The following is a 16,269-nucleotide window of genomic DNA, read 5'->3' on the forward strand; positions in this document are numbered from 1 at the left end:
AATGTATCTGTTAAGTAATGCCATATGATAAATGGTGTCTTGGTACATTCTGGATGATACAAAAGGTTATGTCTTTCACCCTGAGAAAGAAATGCTCTGTGTTCAAGGTCTAGGTCTAAAACAGATTTTGTAGTATGTGACCTAGGGCTGCAGTAAAGATACATAGCAATGAAAGCAAAATACCTAATGTGTAGGTGTCTACAAATGGATGGACTAACAGATTTAACATAAGGAACACAACAGTAAATCAATTTAATGCCCTTTATTTTCTGATGGGTGCCAAGTCACTTACTACATAAACTACAACAATACCAAGTTTTCAGCTAATTGTTTGCTTAAAGAATCACAGAACTTACATTCAAGATTTCATTTACATACACAATTCACTTGAGGTTTTCTGGTTGAAACTTTCAATAGCTTTAAGAATTCTATTCTCTAATTTTTAAATCACCTGCAGTTTAAGCTTATTTAAGAAACTTTTTTCTCCTTCAGAGTACCGTATTCATTTATCACAGCAAAAAACGCACCTTTAAAGGTTTGTTTTTGTTATGGTTGCTGTTTGTTCCCTTATGTTTGTTTGTATGTTTGTTTTTTAAGTATGATATTGAGGGCAGAAACAATCTGAATTCCATATTCGGGTTCACAGGGTATATATATTTTTTCTGTTAGATACACACTCCTTAATCACTGCCAGGAAGTGTACTCTTGATCATTTAGAAAGAAGAAATAAGAAAGTGTAGGGGACTTAAACAAAATCTATCATTGCTATTGAACAAAACAGTTGAATCAGCATGTTCTGCTTTCAACAGGAAAGTGGTTTATAACTACTCCAAGTGACTGTCTTAGTCAATTCAGACTGCTTCAACAGAAAACCACAGAGTAGATGGCTAAACAACAAACATGTATTTCTCACAATCCTGGAGGCTGGAAAGTTCAAGATCATGGTGTAAGTAGATTCAGTTCTGTTGCGGGCTTGCTTCTTGGTCTGCAGATGGCCATCTTCCCATTGTATCATCCAGTGGTAGTGAGCAGAGATTGGAGAACAAGCTCTCCTGTCTCTCTGTTAAAGGCACTAATTACATCCAAGGAGCTCCACCCTCATGACCTATCATCTCCTAATACCATCACATTGAGGGTTAGAATTTCAATATAAAAATTTTGGAGGGGAGGGCACAAACATCCAGTCCACAGCAGTGAGTTTCTTGTAATCTCAGAAGTCTTCTTACATAACTAAATTGTTGTTCAGAATTGATTTGGGTCCTTTGTGATTTATTGATCATTAATTTAAAATTCAATTAACTTGGGGATGTATTGAAAACTTGACAATGTGAAACTAATTTTGCTATACATTAACTTTAACTACTAAAAAAAACACTACCGTTCATTAAGTCACCACCCAATCCCAATCACTTTTCTTACATTATCTCATTTAATCCTCAAAACAACTAGAGGTATTCATTTTTACTCCGGTTTTGCCAAAAATGAAGTTAAAGCTCAGATATATTACATAACTTAAAGTCATTCAGTTAGAAAATAGCAGAGCTAATATCTGAGTTTAATTCTGTTTGGCTCCAAGACAAACATTTTTTCCATTTCATTGTGTAAGCTTAATTATATCTCTCCTTGCAAAGGGATAAATACCACATAATCAGACTTGAAAGTTTTCCATGGTGTTATTCTAAATGATTTTGACTCATTTGAATTTGCATTTCTTGAAGTTTCTCATAAAAGGTTTGACTCAATTGTTTAAATGCCAGGACTACATTGTCATGCTTATTTTCACATAGTTCACTCAAGGAGTCACTGTATAAATGATAATAATAATAAAAAAATAATGAGCCCACATTTTTATAACAATCAATATTATTAAAAGGTTAGCAGAAGTAATTCCCCCCAAAACCTATCAGATGTAAATATGGAGAAAAAGTACGCAGAATATTAATAAAATGCACAGTTATCTTGTAAAATCTTTACAACATACATCATGTATCTTCAGAAAGATGAAGATATATACCTTCACACAGTTCTTCTTTTTTTCTTTTTTCTTTTTCTTTTTTTTTTTTTTTTGAGACAGAGTCTCGCTCTGTTGCCCAGGTTGGAGTGCAGTGGCGTGATCTGATCTCGGCTCACTGCAACCTCTGCCTCCTGGGTTCAAGCAATTCTCTGCCTCAGCCTCCCGAGTAGCTGGGATTACAGGCACCCGGCTAATTTTTATATTTTTAGTAGCGACAGGGTTTCACCATCTTGGCCAGGCTGGTCTTGAACTCCTGACCTCGTGATCCACCCGCCTCGGCCTCTCAAAGTGCTGGGATTACAGGCATGGGCCACCGTGTCCGGCCACAGTTCCTCTTTATATTACACCTAAACTTGCCCTGTGAGTTTGTAAGACCACGGAATTCCATATTCTTAGAACCTAGAAGTGTTATTCAACTTCTTTTCTTCTCTCTACACATCTCATGAAAGCCATATGGACTTCCTAATATAGGGACAATTATTTTTAAAAACCCACAGTCACCCAATTCAGTGGAAAAAAATTCTGTCCCTATCCATATATCTTAGGATAGAAGCTGGGGTGAATGAGAGGAGACGTAGAAAAGTGAGTCCCTCAGCTACCTGACATGCTATTCGAGCATTGCAATCAATTGGGATTTGACATTTTGCCATCCTTTTCGTTTTCATGCTCCACCTTATTCACTCTAGAGCAGAGTTTCAGTTTTTTACTAGTCCTCAGTGGCTGAATATTAGGAATGATCACATCTTTATCTCTAAGTCTGAAATTCCTCCAGAGTTTCAGACCTATTATTCTATTGACTGCTGAACATTTCCCCCGGATGTCTTATAGACAACACATGTGACATTTTAAATTCCAACTCATACTTTTTTATTGTCAGTTCTGAAGTCATCATCATGTATTCCTTACTTTCATTAACACTATCATTAACCAAATTAGAAACCCAATTTGTCATAATATCTCTTTCCCCATTGCATGAATTCCTCCTCTTAAATATTTCTCCAATCCTTATCGTTCATTTCTACCACCACTGCCTAATTCAAGCCTTCATTTTCTCTCACATGGAATATGGGTATAGCCTCCAGCTTTAGCTCCCTGCTTTCAGTTTCTCTACCTCTTGAGTTAATCTATATACCCTGCCAGAATAATATCTCTAAAACATAGATCTATGTCATACTCATCCTTAGAAACTCCCCTTTATCTACCATTTGTCTCACCTTTGTCTACCATTTTAAATCCAAACTTCATTGCCTAACAAATAAGACCCTTCGCATATACAACCAAATTTCTTTCAAAGACTCCACACTCACTTCTCAGCATTTTCCCCAGTCCCTGTCACAACCTCCACATTCTGTACTCCACCATCATTAGCTTGGGGCCTATCCCCGAATACATCAGGACCTTTAATATTTCTGTACATTTGGATACACTATTCTCCCTGCTTAAAATCTGACTACCCTAATTATTCTACTTAGTTATCCTAATTAACTAGAATTATATTAAGTATAATTAATCTACTTAATGAATTTTCACTTCTCCTTTAAGACCTGATTGGAAATTACATCTTCTATAATGCTTTTTCTGATTATAGTAGTATTAATCATAGTTATTTATGTTATCTTAGTATTTTGTGTATAACTCAATCATAGCACTTACCACATATGACTGTCTACAAGAAAGTTTCTCCCATGACATTGAAGTGCCTGGAAGAGTGCCTCTAACACAGTAAGACCTTGATACTTTTACAATTGATAAATGAATGAAGGAATTATTTTTCCTGTTTAAACTCTTGAGATACGTTTAAAATCTCCAAAGTTTCTCAGGCTACTCAAAGAGGTTGTAGCTTTGGTAGCTATAAGCCACTTGAGGAATCCTTTATGTAGAGATACTCCAAGTGGGCAAAGTAGGGTCATCCTAAGACTTTCACTCTTTGTAGAAAGCTTCCCAAAGGGTCAGACTCAGCTCAGACCAAGGAAAACCACAAATATGTCCTCACTAACAAGGAACTCTAAATAAATATTCTCCTTCCAAAACTGAATTTACATGAAAAACCACATACACTTGATAAAGAAGTAAGGACTAGAGGTAAGGAAAATGGAGCTAGACAAAAACTGGATGACCAATGGAGCATAGAGAAAGGAGTGCCCACATAGAGTTCATATTTGCTTGGGTCTCTGTTGAGCATTGGGCAGATGAACATAGGAAATCAATGGGAGATGCCAGAGTCTGGAAAAGGCACTGGGTACGAGAAAGATTTAACTGCTTTGAAGTGGATATAAACCAGAGACCTACTGAAGTCATTTATCTGACTCAGTGTGACTGCTCAGCATTTGTAGAAATTGAGTATAGTGAGAGTATAGCGAGGCCTGGAGATTTATGAAGTCATGAGGAAGAGCCTTCCAGGCTCTGATCCGAATGAAATTCAATTACAAATGGATTTGAGATGAATCTTAATACAAAAAAAAACAGTGTGACAGTGTCCTGAGGAATGGGTCTACAGAGCCTTTGGATAGCTGAATTGTAGAGAACCTGGGAGGCTCAATAGTATCTTCAGAGTGCTCCTTCATGAGAATCACAAACTTACACAAAGGAAGAGCTATATGTTTGCTAAACTATCATTAAATAATTGAGAAAATCAAACTCAGCATGAAACATACCTGATAGCCTGAATGTTGAATGCAAAATCTTTCAAATACTTTAAAAGCTGTCCCATACGCATCCTAAAGAGAACAACATTTCTTAATTAAAAAGTATAAAAACATAAACATAAAAGAATTAACTCAAACTTTAATAGTGGTCTGTCCATGGCAGTTAATTTATCTGCCAAATGCACTCCCAGTTAACCATTCCATTGTATTAATCATAATGAAATTGAGAGGCATAGGTAAAAACCACAAAAAAAATTATTAAAGAGATAATTTGACCATTATCAAAGGGGGAGGGTGAAATATAAAAGTAAAGCTTAGAAGGGTCAATGAGGACTACAGATTAAAGTGAAAACAAAACAAGTTGATAGACTAATGTTATTTCTACTTACTTCTTCTACTTTCTTAGTTCTATTTCTACTTTCTTAGTTCTTCATAACTAAGAACTAGACCTAAGAAAAACAGATGTAGCTCAAGATTTGTCAAGAATAGGAGAACATTGAACAAGATGCAAGATGCCTCTGCCACACTGTCTCTCCTACCAGAAATGACTGGGAGTCAGGGTGGCTTCTTCCTACAGGAAAATGGTATGCAAAAGACTTCCAGCGGTTTCCATAGCCATCACAGATGCCAGCAGTTCTTGCTACAAGAGAGTCTCCCAGTCCTCACAGGCCCAGAATCTATTTTGGAGAGTTGCCAGAAGTTTAAGTAGTTTCGTTGCCCCAGAGTAAGAGCCCACATTGTGTATCTCCTCCTTCATGACCTAAGCAGCTATGGCATGATGACATTTTGAAGGCCAGTAGCCAATCTCTCTCTCCATCCCTGAAGCCCCACTATCATTTCACATCCAAAGCTATGTGGCAGCCCACCACCCACTGGGGAAAAGGCAGACATGCACAGCAAGAAAACCACTGAACAGGTGGCCAGGCCACTGCACCAGTGCATACTTGTGCTGCGTAGCCAGAAAAACCACCATGCCTGCCCCAACCCATGCCAGGCCTGGCAGCCAGGGCAGAGGTGGCCCCACCCCCTGAAAAGACTGCGGCACGCCAGTCAGCCCAGCATGCATTTACATGTGCCTGGCCTGACAGCCAGTTCAGCAGAGGCCTCACCTTCCCAGGGACACTGCCACACAGCCAGCAGTCCCACTACACATGCACTTGGCCCAATATCCAGTTCAACAGCAGCCCGACCTCCCCATAGACACTGCCACACAGCTGGCCAGCCCACATATGCCTGCACTCAAACCAACAGCAGTCCAACAGTGGTCTTACCTCCTCCAGAGACACTACTGCACAGCTGGCTGGCTCACTGCACCCACAGATACCCAGCTCAAGAGCCAGCCTGGTGATAGCCTCACTTCTCTGGAGAGTCCACCATACAGCCTGCTGGCACACTGAACCAAAATATGCCTGCCCCAAATAACCAGCTCAGTGCCCCTGCCCCCACCAAAACCATACCACCAACATCTGTAGCCTATCCTCCTGTAGATATCATACAAAAGAACCAAAAAAATCTTGGAGCTAAAGAATTCAATGCATTAAGTTTTAAAAGAATGAGAGCTTTAGCAACAGACTAGATCAAGCTAAAGAAATAATTTCTGAATTTGAAGACGGGTCTTTTGAAATAACCAGTCAAAGAGGGAAAAAGAATAAAAAGGAATTAAGAAACCGCATAGGACTTATGGGACACCATTAAATGAACAAATATTCACCTTATAGGGGCACCAGAGGGAGAAGTAGAGAGATATTTTGTTATTATTATTAACAAAATAATAGCTGAAAACTTCCCATGTCTTGGGAGATATATGCATCTAAGAAGCTCAAAAGTCCCCAATTAGTTTCAACCCACAAAGATACTCTCTGAGGCACATTATAACCAAACTGTCAAAAGTCAAAGACAAAGAATTCTAAATGCTGAAGAAAAAAGCATCAAGTCACACATAAGGGAATCCTCATGAGACTATCAGCAGATTCCCAGCAGAAACCTCACAGGCCAGGAAAGAATGGAATGATATATTCAAAGTGCTGAAAGAAAAAGAAAAGTCAGTCAAGAATACTACATCCAGGAAAGCTATCCTTCAGAAATGAAGGAGAAATAAAGATCTTCCCAGACAAGCAAAAGCTGAGGAAATTTATCACTACTAGTCTAGGCTTACAAGAAATCTTAAGTGAATGCTACAACTAAAAATGAAAGAATGATCATTACTATCACAAAAATATTTGAAAGATTAAAACTCATCGATAGAAGTAAATTCGTAATCAAATTCAGAATAACCTCATGCTGTCTGGGTGCTACGGAAATCCTTCAGTTCTCTAGTCTGAAAGCTTTAAGTCAAAATGGTGAAAAAACAACAACACCTACAATTAATGACTAAAGAATACACAATAGATAAAGATGTAAATTAAGTCAACAAAAACAGAAATTATTGTGGGGAAGCAAGAAAGTCTAAAATATTTTTATGTGACCAAAGTTAAGTTGTTATCAGCATAAAATAGTCTATTATAACTACAAGACTCTTTATGTTAGCACATGATAACCACAAAGAAAGAACTTAGAGCAGGCACACAAATGAGAAAAAAGAAGAAAATAAAGCTTAGCACCACAGAAAACCACCAAACCACAGACATAAACAACAAGAGAGGAATAAAGGAACAAAGAATCTACAAAACGACCAGAAAACAATGAACAAAATGGCAGATGTAAGTTCTTACCTACTTATAATTACCTCGAAAATAAATAAAGTCTCCAGTTAAAAGATACAGAGTGAATGGATTTTATTTTAAAGGTAACAGAGTAAAACCCTGTCTGTACAAAAAAGAAAAATAAAAAATTAGCCAGGTGTGGTGGTGTGCACCTGTAGTCCTAGCTACTCAGGAGGCTGAGCTGGGAGGACTGAATGAACCCAGGAGTTGGAGGCTGCAGTGAGCTATGATTGTGCCACTGTACTCCAGCCCCAGTGACAGAGAGAGACTCCGTCTCTTAAAAAAATTCACTCAATGTACAATTGTATGCTGACTACTACAGAATCACCTCACCATTAAAGACAGGCATAGAATGAAAGTGAAGGAAGGGACAAAGATATCCCAGGCAAACAGAAATCAAAAGTGAGCAGGAGTAGCAATACTTATATCAGATAAAATGAACTTTAAGACAAAAACTATAAAAAGGACAAAGTCATTATATAATGATAAAGGAATCAATTCAACAAGAGGATATAGCATTGTAATTCTATATACCAAAACATCCAAATATATAAAGCAATTATTATTAGATCTAAAAAGAGAGACAAACTGCAGTATAATAATATTAGGGACTTCAACATCCCACTTTCAACAATGAATGGGTCATCCAGGCGAAAAAATAACAAGGAATCATCAGAATTAAACTGCACCATAGACCAAATTGACCTAACAGCCTTTTTTTAGAGACAGGGTCTTGCTATGATGCCTAGGCTGGTCTTGAACTCCTGACCTCAAGTGATCATCCCACCTCAACCTCCCAAAGTGCTGGGATTACAGGTGTGGGCCACTGTGCCTGGCTGATATTTTTTACAGAATATTCTGTCCAACAGCTTCAGAATGCACATTTTTCTCAACTGTACATGGAACATTCTCTTGGATAGATCATATGTTTGATCACCAAACAAGTCTGAACAAATTTAAGAATATAGAGATCATATCAAGTAACTTTTCTGAGCAAAATGGTATAAAACTAGAAATCAGCAACAAGAAATGCTCTGGAAAATTTACAAATACATGGAAATTAAACAATTACTCTTAAAAAAAACCCAACAGATCAATAAGCAAATTAAAAGGGAAATTTAAATATTTCTTAAGACAAATGAGAATGGAAACACATTATAACAAAACTTATGGAACACAGAAAAAGCAGTTTTAAAATGGAATTTATAGCAATAAAGGCCTAAATCAAAAAAGAAGAAAGATTTTTACTAAACAACCAAACGATGCACCTCAAGAAACTTAATATACAAGAACAAACTAAACCCAAAACTGGTAGAAGGAAAGAATAAAGCTTAAAGAAGCAGACGTAAACAAAATAGAGGCAAAAAATGCAATTTGAAAGGTCAATGAAATGAAGATGGTTTTAAAAAGATAAACAAAATTGATAAACCTTTAGCTAGACTAAGAAAAAAAGAGGGAAGACTAAAATAAATAAAATTAGATATTAAAAAGGAGACATTACAACAGTTCCACAGAAGTACAAAAAATAATAAGATACTATTATCAACAGCTATACACTAACACATTTGATAACATGGAAGAAATGGTTAAGTTCCTGGACATATACAACTTCCCAAAATTAAAAAAAGAAGAAATAGAAAATCTAAACAGAGCAGTAATGAGAGAAGAAATTCAACTAGTAATCATAAGTTTTCATCAGAAAAAAAAAAAAGCCCACGACTTAATGGCTTCACTGCTGAATTCTACCAAACATTTAAAGAAGACTAATACCAATCCTCTTCAAACTATTAAGGGAATTTAAGAGGAGGGACTACTTCCAAATTTTTTTTACAAGACCAACATTATTCTGACTCCAAAACCAGACAAGGATACAGCAACAACAACAAAAATTATAGGCCAATATCTCTGATAAACACAAATCCAAAAATTCTCAACAAGATACTAGCAAACCAAATTCAAAAGCACATTAAAAATGTCATTCAATAAGATCAAGGGGGATTTATCCAGGGAATGCAAGGATAGTGCAATATATGCAAATCAATAAATGAGATAAATCGCATTAACAGGAAAACAAAAACCATATGATCTTTCAATAGATACAGAAAAGGCATTTGACAAAATTCAAAACATCCCTTCATAATAAAAACTCTTAACAAATTAGGTATAGAAGATATGTACCTCAACACAATAAAAGCCATATATGACAAATCCATAGCTAACATCATATGATCAGGAATAAGACAAGGATGCCGACTTTCACCATTTTTATTCAACATAGTACTAGTAGTCCTAGCCAGGGCAAGCAGACAAGAGAATAAATAATTAAAGACATCCAAATCGGAAAGGAAAAAGTCAGATTGTCCCTGTTTTCAGACAAGATCTTATATACAGGAAACCCTAAAGACTTAATGAAAAACTGCTAGAACTGATCAACAAATAATATAAATTTGCAGGATACAAAATTAACACACAAAAATCAGTAGTGTTTCTATGCAATAATAGCAAACTGTCTGAAAATAAAAAGTTTTTTAAAACAAATTCATTTACAATAGCTACAAAAAGTTAGATAATAAATAAACAAGAAGGTAAAAGATCTCTACACTGAAAACTGTAAAACATTGATGAAAGAAATTAAAGAGGACACTAAGAAATGAAAAGATATTCCATGTTCAGGGAATGAAAAAAATAGTATTGTTAAAATGGCCACACTACCCAAAATGATCTATAAATTTAATACAATCTCCATTAAAATACCAATGACATTTTTTACAAAAATAGGGAAAAAAATCCTAAAATTTGTAGGAAACCACAAAAGTCCCAAATATGCAAAGCAATCCTCAGCAAAAAGAATGCAGCTAGAGGCATCACACTGACTTCAACACACTATATACTACAAAGCTATCATAAACAAAACAGTATGATTCCATCATAAAAACCACATACTTTGACCAATGAAACAGTAGAAAACCCAGAAATAAATCCACACATTTACACCCAACTGATTTTTTATAAATTAGCTTTTCCCTCATGTGTGCCAAGAACACACACGAGGGAAAAGGGAATGTGTGTTTAATATGTTATGCCATTATATTATATGTTAATATATTATATGCTATTATATATGTGTTTAATAGGTTATGCTGATATGTTATATGTTAATATGTTAATAACATATTAAATATAATAGCATAATATAATATGCTAATATGTCAATATATGATGTCGGGAAAATTAGATATACACATGCACAAGAATGAGATTAGACTCCTACTTCTCACCATATACAAAAATCTACTCAAAATGGTTAAAGACTTAAATGTAAAATCTGAAACTATGAAACAATTAATATGGTTTGGCTGTGTCTCCACACAAATCTCATCATGAATCTTAACTCCCACAATTACCACATGTCGTGGGAGGAACCCAGTGGGAGGTTATTGATTTATGAGGGCAGGTCTTTTCTGCACTGTTCTTGTGATAGTGAATGAGTCTCATGAGACCTGATGGTTTTAAAAACAGGAATGTCCCTGTACAAGCTCTCTTTTCTCATCCGCCACCATGTGAGACGTGCCTTTCACCTTCTGCCATGATGGTAAGGTCTCCACAGCCCTATGGAACTCTAAGTCCAATAAAACTTTTTCTTTTGTAAGTTGTCCAGTCTTGGGCATGTCTTTATCAGCAGTGTGAAAATGAACTAACACAGTAAATTGGTACCAGTAGAGTGGGGTGCTGCTGAAAAGATAACTGAAAATGTGGAAATGATTTTGGAACTGGGTAACAGGCAGAGGTTGAAACAGTTTGGAAAGCTCAGAAGAAGATAGGAAAACGTGGGAAAGTTTGGAACTTCCTAAAGACTTGTTGAATGGCTTTGCCCAAAATGCTGATAGCAATATGGCCAATAAAGTCCAGTCTAAGGTGGTCTCAGATGGAAATGAGGAACTTATTGGGAACTGGAGCAAAGGTAGCTCTTGTATGTTTTAGCAAAGAGACTGGCAGCATTTTGCCCCTGCCCTAGAGATTTATGGAACTTAGAACTTGAGAGAGATGATTTAGGGTACCTGGAGAAAGAAATTTCTAAGCAGCAAAGCATTCAAGAGGTGACTTGGGTACTGTTAAAGGCATTCAGTTTTATAAGAGAAGCAGAGCATAACAGTTTGGAAAATTTGCAGCTTGGCAATGCAATAGAAAAGAAAATTCCATTTTCTGAGGAGAAATTTAAGCCAGCTGCAGAAATTTGCATAAGTAACAAGGAGCCTGACGTTAATCCCCAAGACAATGGGGTAAATGTCTCCAGGATGTGGCAGAGGTCTTCATGGCAGACCCTCCCATCAGAGGTCTGGAAACCCAGGAGGAAAAAGTGGTTTCATGGGCCAGGCCCAGGGTCCCTGTGCTGTGTGCAGCCTAGGGACTTTGTGCCCTGTGTCCCAGCTGCTCCAGCCATGGCTGAAAAAGGCTAATGTAGAGCTTGAGCCATGGCTCCAAAGGGTGCAAGCCCCAAGCCTTGGTAGCTTCCACATGGTGTTCAGCCTGCAGGTGCACAGAAGTCAATAATTGAGATTTGGGAACCCCTGCCTAGATTTCAGAAGATGTATGGAAACGCCTGGATGCCCAGGCAGAAGTTTGCTGCAGGAGCAGGGCCCTCATGGAGAACCTGTTCTCAGGCAGTGCAGAAGGAAAATGTGGGGTCAGAGCCCCCATGCAGAATCCTAAGTGGGGCACTGCCTAGTGGAGCTGTGAGAAGAGGGCCACTATCCTCTGTACCCCAGAATGGTAGACCCACTGAAAGCTTGCACTGTGCACCTGGAAAAGCCACAGACACTCAATGCCAGCCTGTGAAAGCAGCCAGGAGGGAGGCTGTACCCTGCAAAGCCAAAGGGGTGGAGTTGCCCAAGACTATGGAAACCCACCTCTTGCATCAGCATGGCTCGGATGCAAGACATGGAGCCAAAAGAGATCATTTTGGAGCTTTAAGATTTGACTGCCCTGCTGGATTTCAAATTGCATGGGGCCTGTAGCCCCTTTGTTTTGGCCAATTTCTCCCACTTGGAATGGCTGTATTTACCCAATCCTCATACCCCCATTGTATCTAGGAAGTAACTAACTTGCTTTTGATTTTACAGGCTCATAGATGGAATGGACTTGCCTTGTATCAGATAAGACATTGGACAGTAGACTTTTGAGTTAATGCTGAAATGAGTTAAGACTCTGGGGGACTGCTGGGAAGGCATGATTGGTTTTGAAATGTGAGGACATGAGATTTGGGAGGGGCCAGGGGCAGAATGATATAGTTTGCCTGTGTCCCCACCCAAATCTTATCTTGAATTGTAACTCCCACAATTCCCATGTGTCATGGGAGGAACCCGGTGGGAGGTGACTGAATTATGGGGGCAGGTCTTTCCTGAGCTGTTCTCCTGATAGTGAATGAGTCTCACAAGGTCTGATGGTTTTAAAAATGGGAGTTTCCCTGCACATGCTCTCTTCTCTTGTCTGCGGCCATGTGAGACATGTCTTTCAACTTCTATCATGATTGTGAGGTCGCGGAACTGTAGGTCAAATAAACCCCTTTCTTTTTAAATTGCCCAGTCTTGGGTATGTCTTTATCGGCAGTGTGAAAACAAACTAATACAGCGATTAAAAACAAACAAACAAACAAAAAAAAAAAAACAGCAGAAAAACTTCATGATATTGGACTGGGCAAGGATTTTTTAAATAAGATCTCAAAAACAGAAGCAATAAAAGCAAAATTAGACAAAAGAGATTACATCAAACTAAAAAGTTTTCCACAGTAAAGAAAACAACAGAGTGAAGAGATAACCTATAAGATGGGAGAAAAATATCTACACACTATACATCAGACAAAAGATTCATATCCAGAATACATAAGAAACATAACAGCAAAAAAAAATCTATTTAAAAATGGGCAAAAAACTTTAATAGACATTTCTCAACAGAAAGTATACAAAAGGCCAACAGGTATATGAAAAAATGTTCACTATCACTAAGCATCATAAAATGCCAATCAAAACCACCATCAAATACCACCTCACTCTAGTTAGCATGGCTATTAATAATAAAAAGACAAAAGAAAGCAAGTGTTGGTGTGAATGTGAAGGAAAGGGAACCCTTACACGCTGTGGGTAGGATTATAAATGAGTATATCCATTATGGAAAACAGTGTGTAAATTCTTCAAAACATTAAAACTAGAATTACGATAAGATCAAGCAATCCCACTACTAGATATATATCCAAAGAAATTAAATCAGTATGTCAAAGAGATATCTGCACTCCCATCCTTATTGCCACACTATTTACAATAGCTATGATATGGAATCAACTTAAGTGTCCAACAGTGGATGAATAGATAAAGAAAATGTGGTACATATACACAATTAGATACTATTCAGCCATAAAAAGGAATGAAATCCTGTCATTTGTGGCAACATGAATCAATCTGGAGGACATTATGTTAAGTGAAATAATCCAGAGACAGAAAGAAAAATATTGCATGATATCACTCACATGTAAAGTTTAAAAAGAAGAAAAATTAATACAATAGAAGTAGAGGGTAGAATAATGGTTACAAAGATTGGGGAGGGGAAGAGAAAGGAGAAGGTGGGCAGAGGTTGATCAACATGTACAAAATTACAGTAAGTAGACAGGAGGAATAAGTTCTAGTGTTTTATTGCACAGTAAGGTATGTATAGTTAACAGCATTGTATTGTAGATTACAAAGTAGCCAGAAGAGAGGTTTTGAACATTCTCACCACAAAAAAATGGTAAGTGCATAAGGTGATGGGTACCCTGGCTAACCTGATTTGATCATTATGCAACATGTATGTTTCACAATATCAAACTGTATCCTATATATATGTGCAGTTACAATATGTCAATTTAAAAACTTTAAAAAGAACAGCATTTAAATATTTAAAACTTATTTTTATCAGAATTATTTTAAAATGTATGTAAAATACATATAGAATTCCTGAATCACTGTTTAAAAGCATGACTTTCCCCATTTCTACCTACTTGTTTCCATGGCTAAATTCTTCACGTTCCATGTGAATTCTAAGTATTCATCCTTCTTTACTGCTTTGTAAAATGTTTTCCATGTCAAAGAACTAGAACAAGTGTCACTTTCTAACAGACACCTGCTAAGTTAACTTTCTCAAAATGTAAGTTTCAGATCTTTTCCCTCCATGTCACATTTGTGGGAAAAAAATAAATATTAATTTATTTCATAAAAAATATTTATTTCATTAAAAATATTAATTTATTTCATAAAAAATAATATTTTATATACTCCTAGAAATCAACATTCTTTCTTAATGAATAATTAGTGTAATGGTAAGTTATACTAATAATTTAGTATAGTTTGTTACTAAATTATATTAAGAGAAATGTTAGTATAATTAAAATATCTTTTTGAGCTTTGTAATATATCCAAATTTTCTGTCTTCAGAATTACATTCACCAGAACTAGTTCAAGTGCCAAAATTTTGGTAGTAGCCCCAAAATCCCAAATAATACTGGAGTTTCTAATCACCAGAAATCAGTCTTCTACGAAGTGATCTAGTATGTTTTTTATGATTCATCTGTATTTTAAACTCTTAAAAGATTAGGTATTAAAATTTCTATTAAAAAATATATAATATAAATTTATGTTTATATAACTATATAATGTAAATTATATGCTGTTACGTATATAATATGAATATACAATAATAAAACATAGATATATATGTATGTATATATTTTACAGAAACATACCCATAAACCTACCCATTTTTTTGGTCTAATCTTGTCAAGCAGTTGTGTTTATAGAAATTGAGCACATATGCATTTAGTGGCATTCTCCTTCCTCGGTTATCTAATTTCCATGGCCACAGCAGAGGAGCCTGAGTGCCACTAACACCGACTGTGCGCAGGATGACCTGAAGAAAGACATTTTCTATTACTTCGTTATTGATATGTAAAGAGTAACTGTTTGCAGTTTGAGATTTCCTTTGTATGAATCTGTTTCTTAAAGTACGTTCTGAAGAAGTTGAAGTGAAGGAGGCAGGCAGAGGGGGATTCCCATGGGGGTTGAGGGAAATAGGGCCCATTACAGTGAGGGAAAGGGCGTGTTACAGACACTGGCCAGTGTGACACTAAGCATGCCTCGGGAATGGGCAGCACCGCTGAGGGAAATAGGAACTCTCGCAGCATACTGAAGGCAGTTTCAACCATCCAACTACAATACTGTTAGCAACATTCACTAAGGAAAAATAAATAGAAGCTGATTTTAAGGTAGAATTTTCGTCGTTATCTTCATTGGTGCACAGAATGACCTTGAAAGGAGTGTCATGTAGCTAGTGTCTCCCTGTGCTCACAGGGAGAATAAAATGAAACAGCACAAACCTCTGGGCTCCAGAGAGAAGAAAAAAGTGGCAGAGGAGGAGGTAGAAGGGGAGAAAATGAAGAGAAGCAAAACAAACAAACAAAAACTAAGTCTCCGTGGTTCTGGGCACATTAGACAAATTAATCTGTACAGAATCAGAAGGAATCTGCAAATTCTGCCAGTGCATGGGTAAAATTAAACTGTGGAGCAAGTTGGAATAAAAATACAAGTTCAGGCCAGGCATGGTGGCTCATGCCTGTAATCCTAGCACTCTGGGAAGCTGAGGTGGGTGGATTGCTTGGGCCCAGGAGTTCAAGATCAGACTGAGCAATATGCTGAAATCCATCTCTACTAAAAATATAAAAAATTAGCTGGGCATGCTGGCACGTGCGTGTAGTTCCAGGTGTATGGGAGACTGAGGTGGGAGGATCACCTGAGCCCCGGAAGTTGAGGATGCAGTGAGCTGAGATAGTGCCACTGCACTCCAGCCTGGGCAACAGAGTGAGACCCTGTCACAAATAAAAAGGGGG

At 37.1% G+C, this 16,269-nt stretch overlaps 1 protein-coding gene across 11 annotated transcripts in view; it reads right to left on the bottom strand.

Moving 5' to 3' along the window:
- Nucleotides 1–247: 247 nt before the first annotated feature.
- DDX60L (DExD/H-box 60 like) overlaps nucleotides 248–16,269 on the bottom strand; it is a 123,834-nt gene continuing 107,812 nt past the window's right edge. For 10 of the 11 annotated variants that reach the window (XR_010156232.1, XM_054683911.2, XM_054683912.2 and 7 more), the window contains 3 exons: nucleotides 15,142–15,293; nucleotides 4,669–4,731; nucleotides 248–1,803 (listed from right to left, as the gene is read on the bottom strand). Coding sequence is in view for 10 of the 11 variants with exons in the window: in XM_054683911.2 (XP_054539886.1) it covers nucleotides 1,674–1,803; nucleotides 4,669–4,731; nucleotides 15,142–15,293 (345 nt within the window). In the remaining variant the exon portion in view is untranslated. The remainder of the gene's footprint in view (nucleotides 1,804–4,668; nucleotides 4,732–15,141; nucleotides 15,294–16,269) is intronic. The other variant, NM_001428003.1, reaches the window with a different exon arrangement.

This window comes from Pan troglodytes, chromosome 3 (genome assembly GCF_028858775.2).
Source record: "Pan troglodytes isolate AG18354 chromosome 3, NHGRI_mPanTro3-v2.0_pri, whole genome shotgun sequence".
Classification (NCBI taxonomy): domain Eukaryota; kingdom Metazoa; phylum Chordata; class Mammalia; order Primates; family Hominidae; genus Pan; species Pan troglodytes.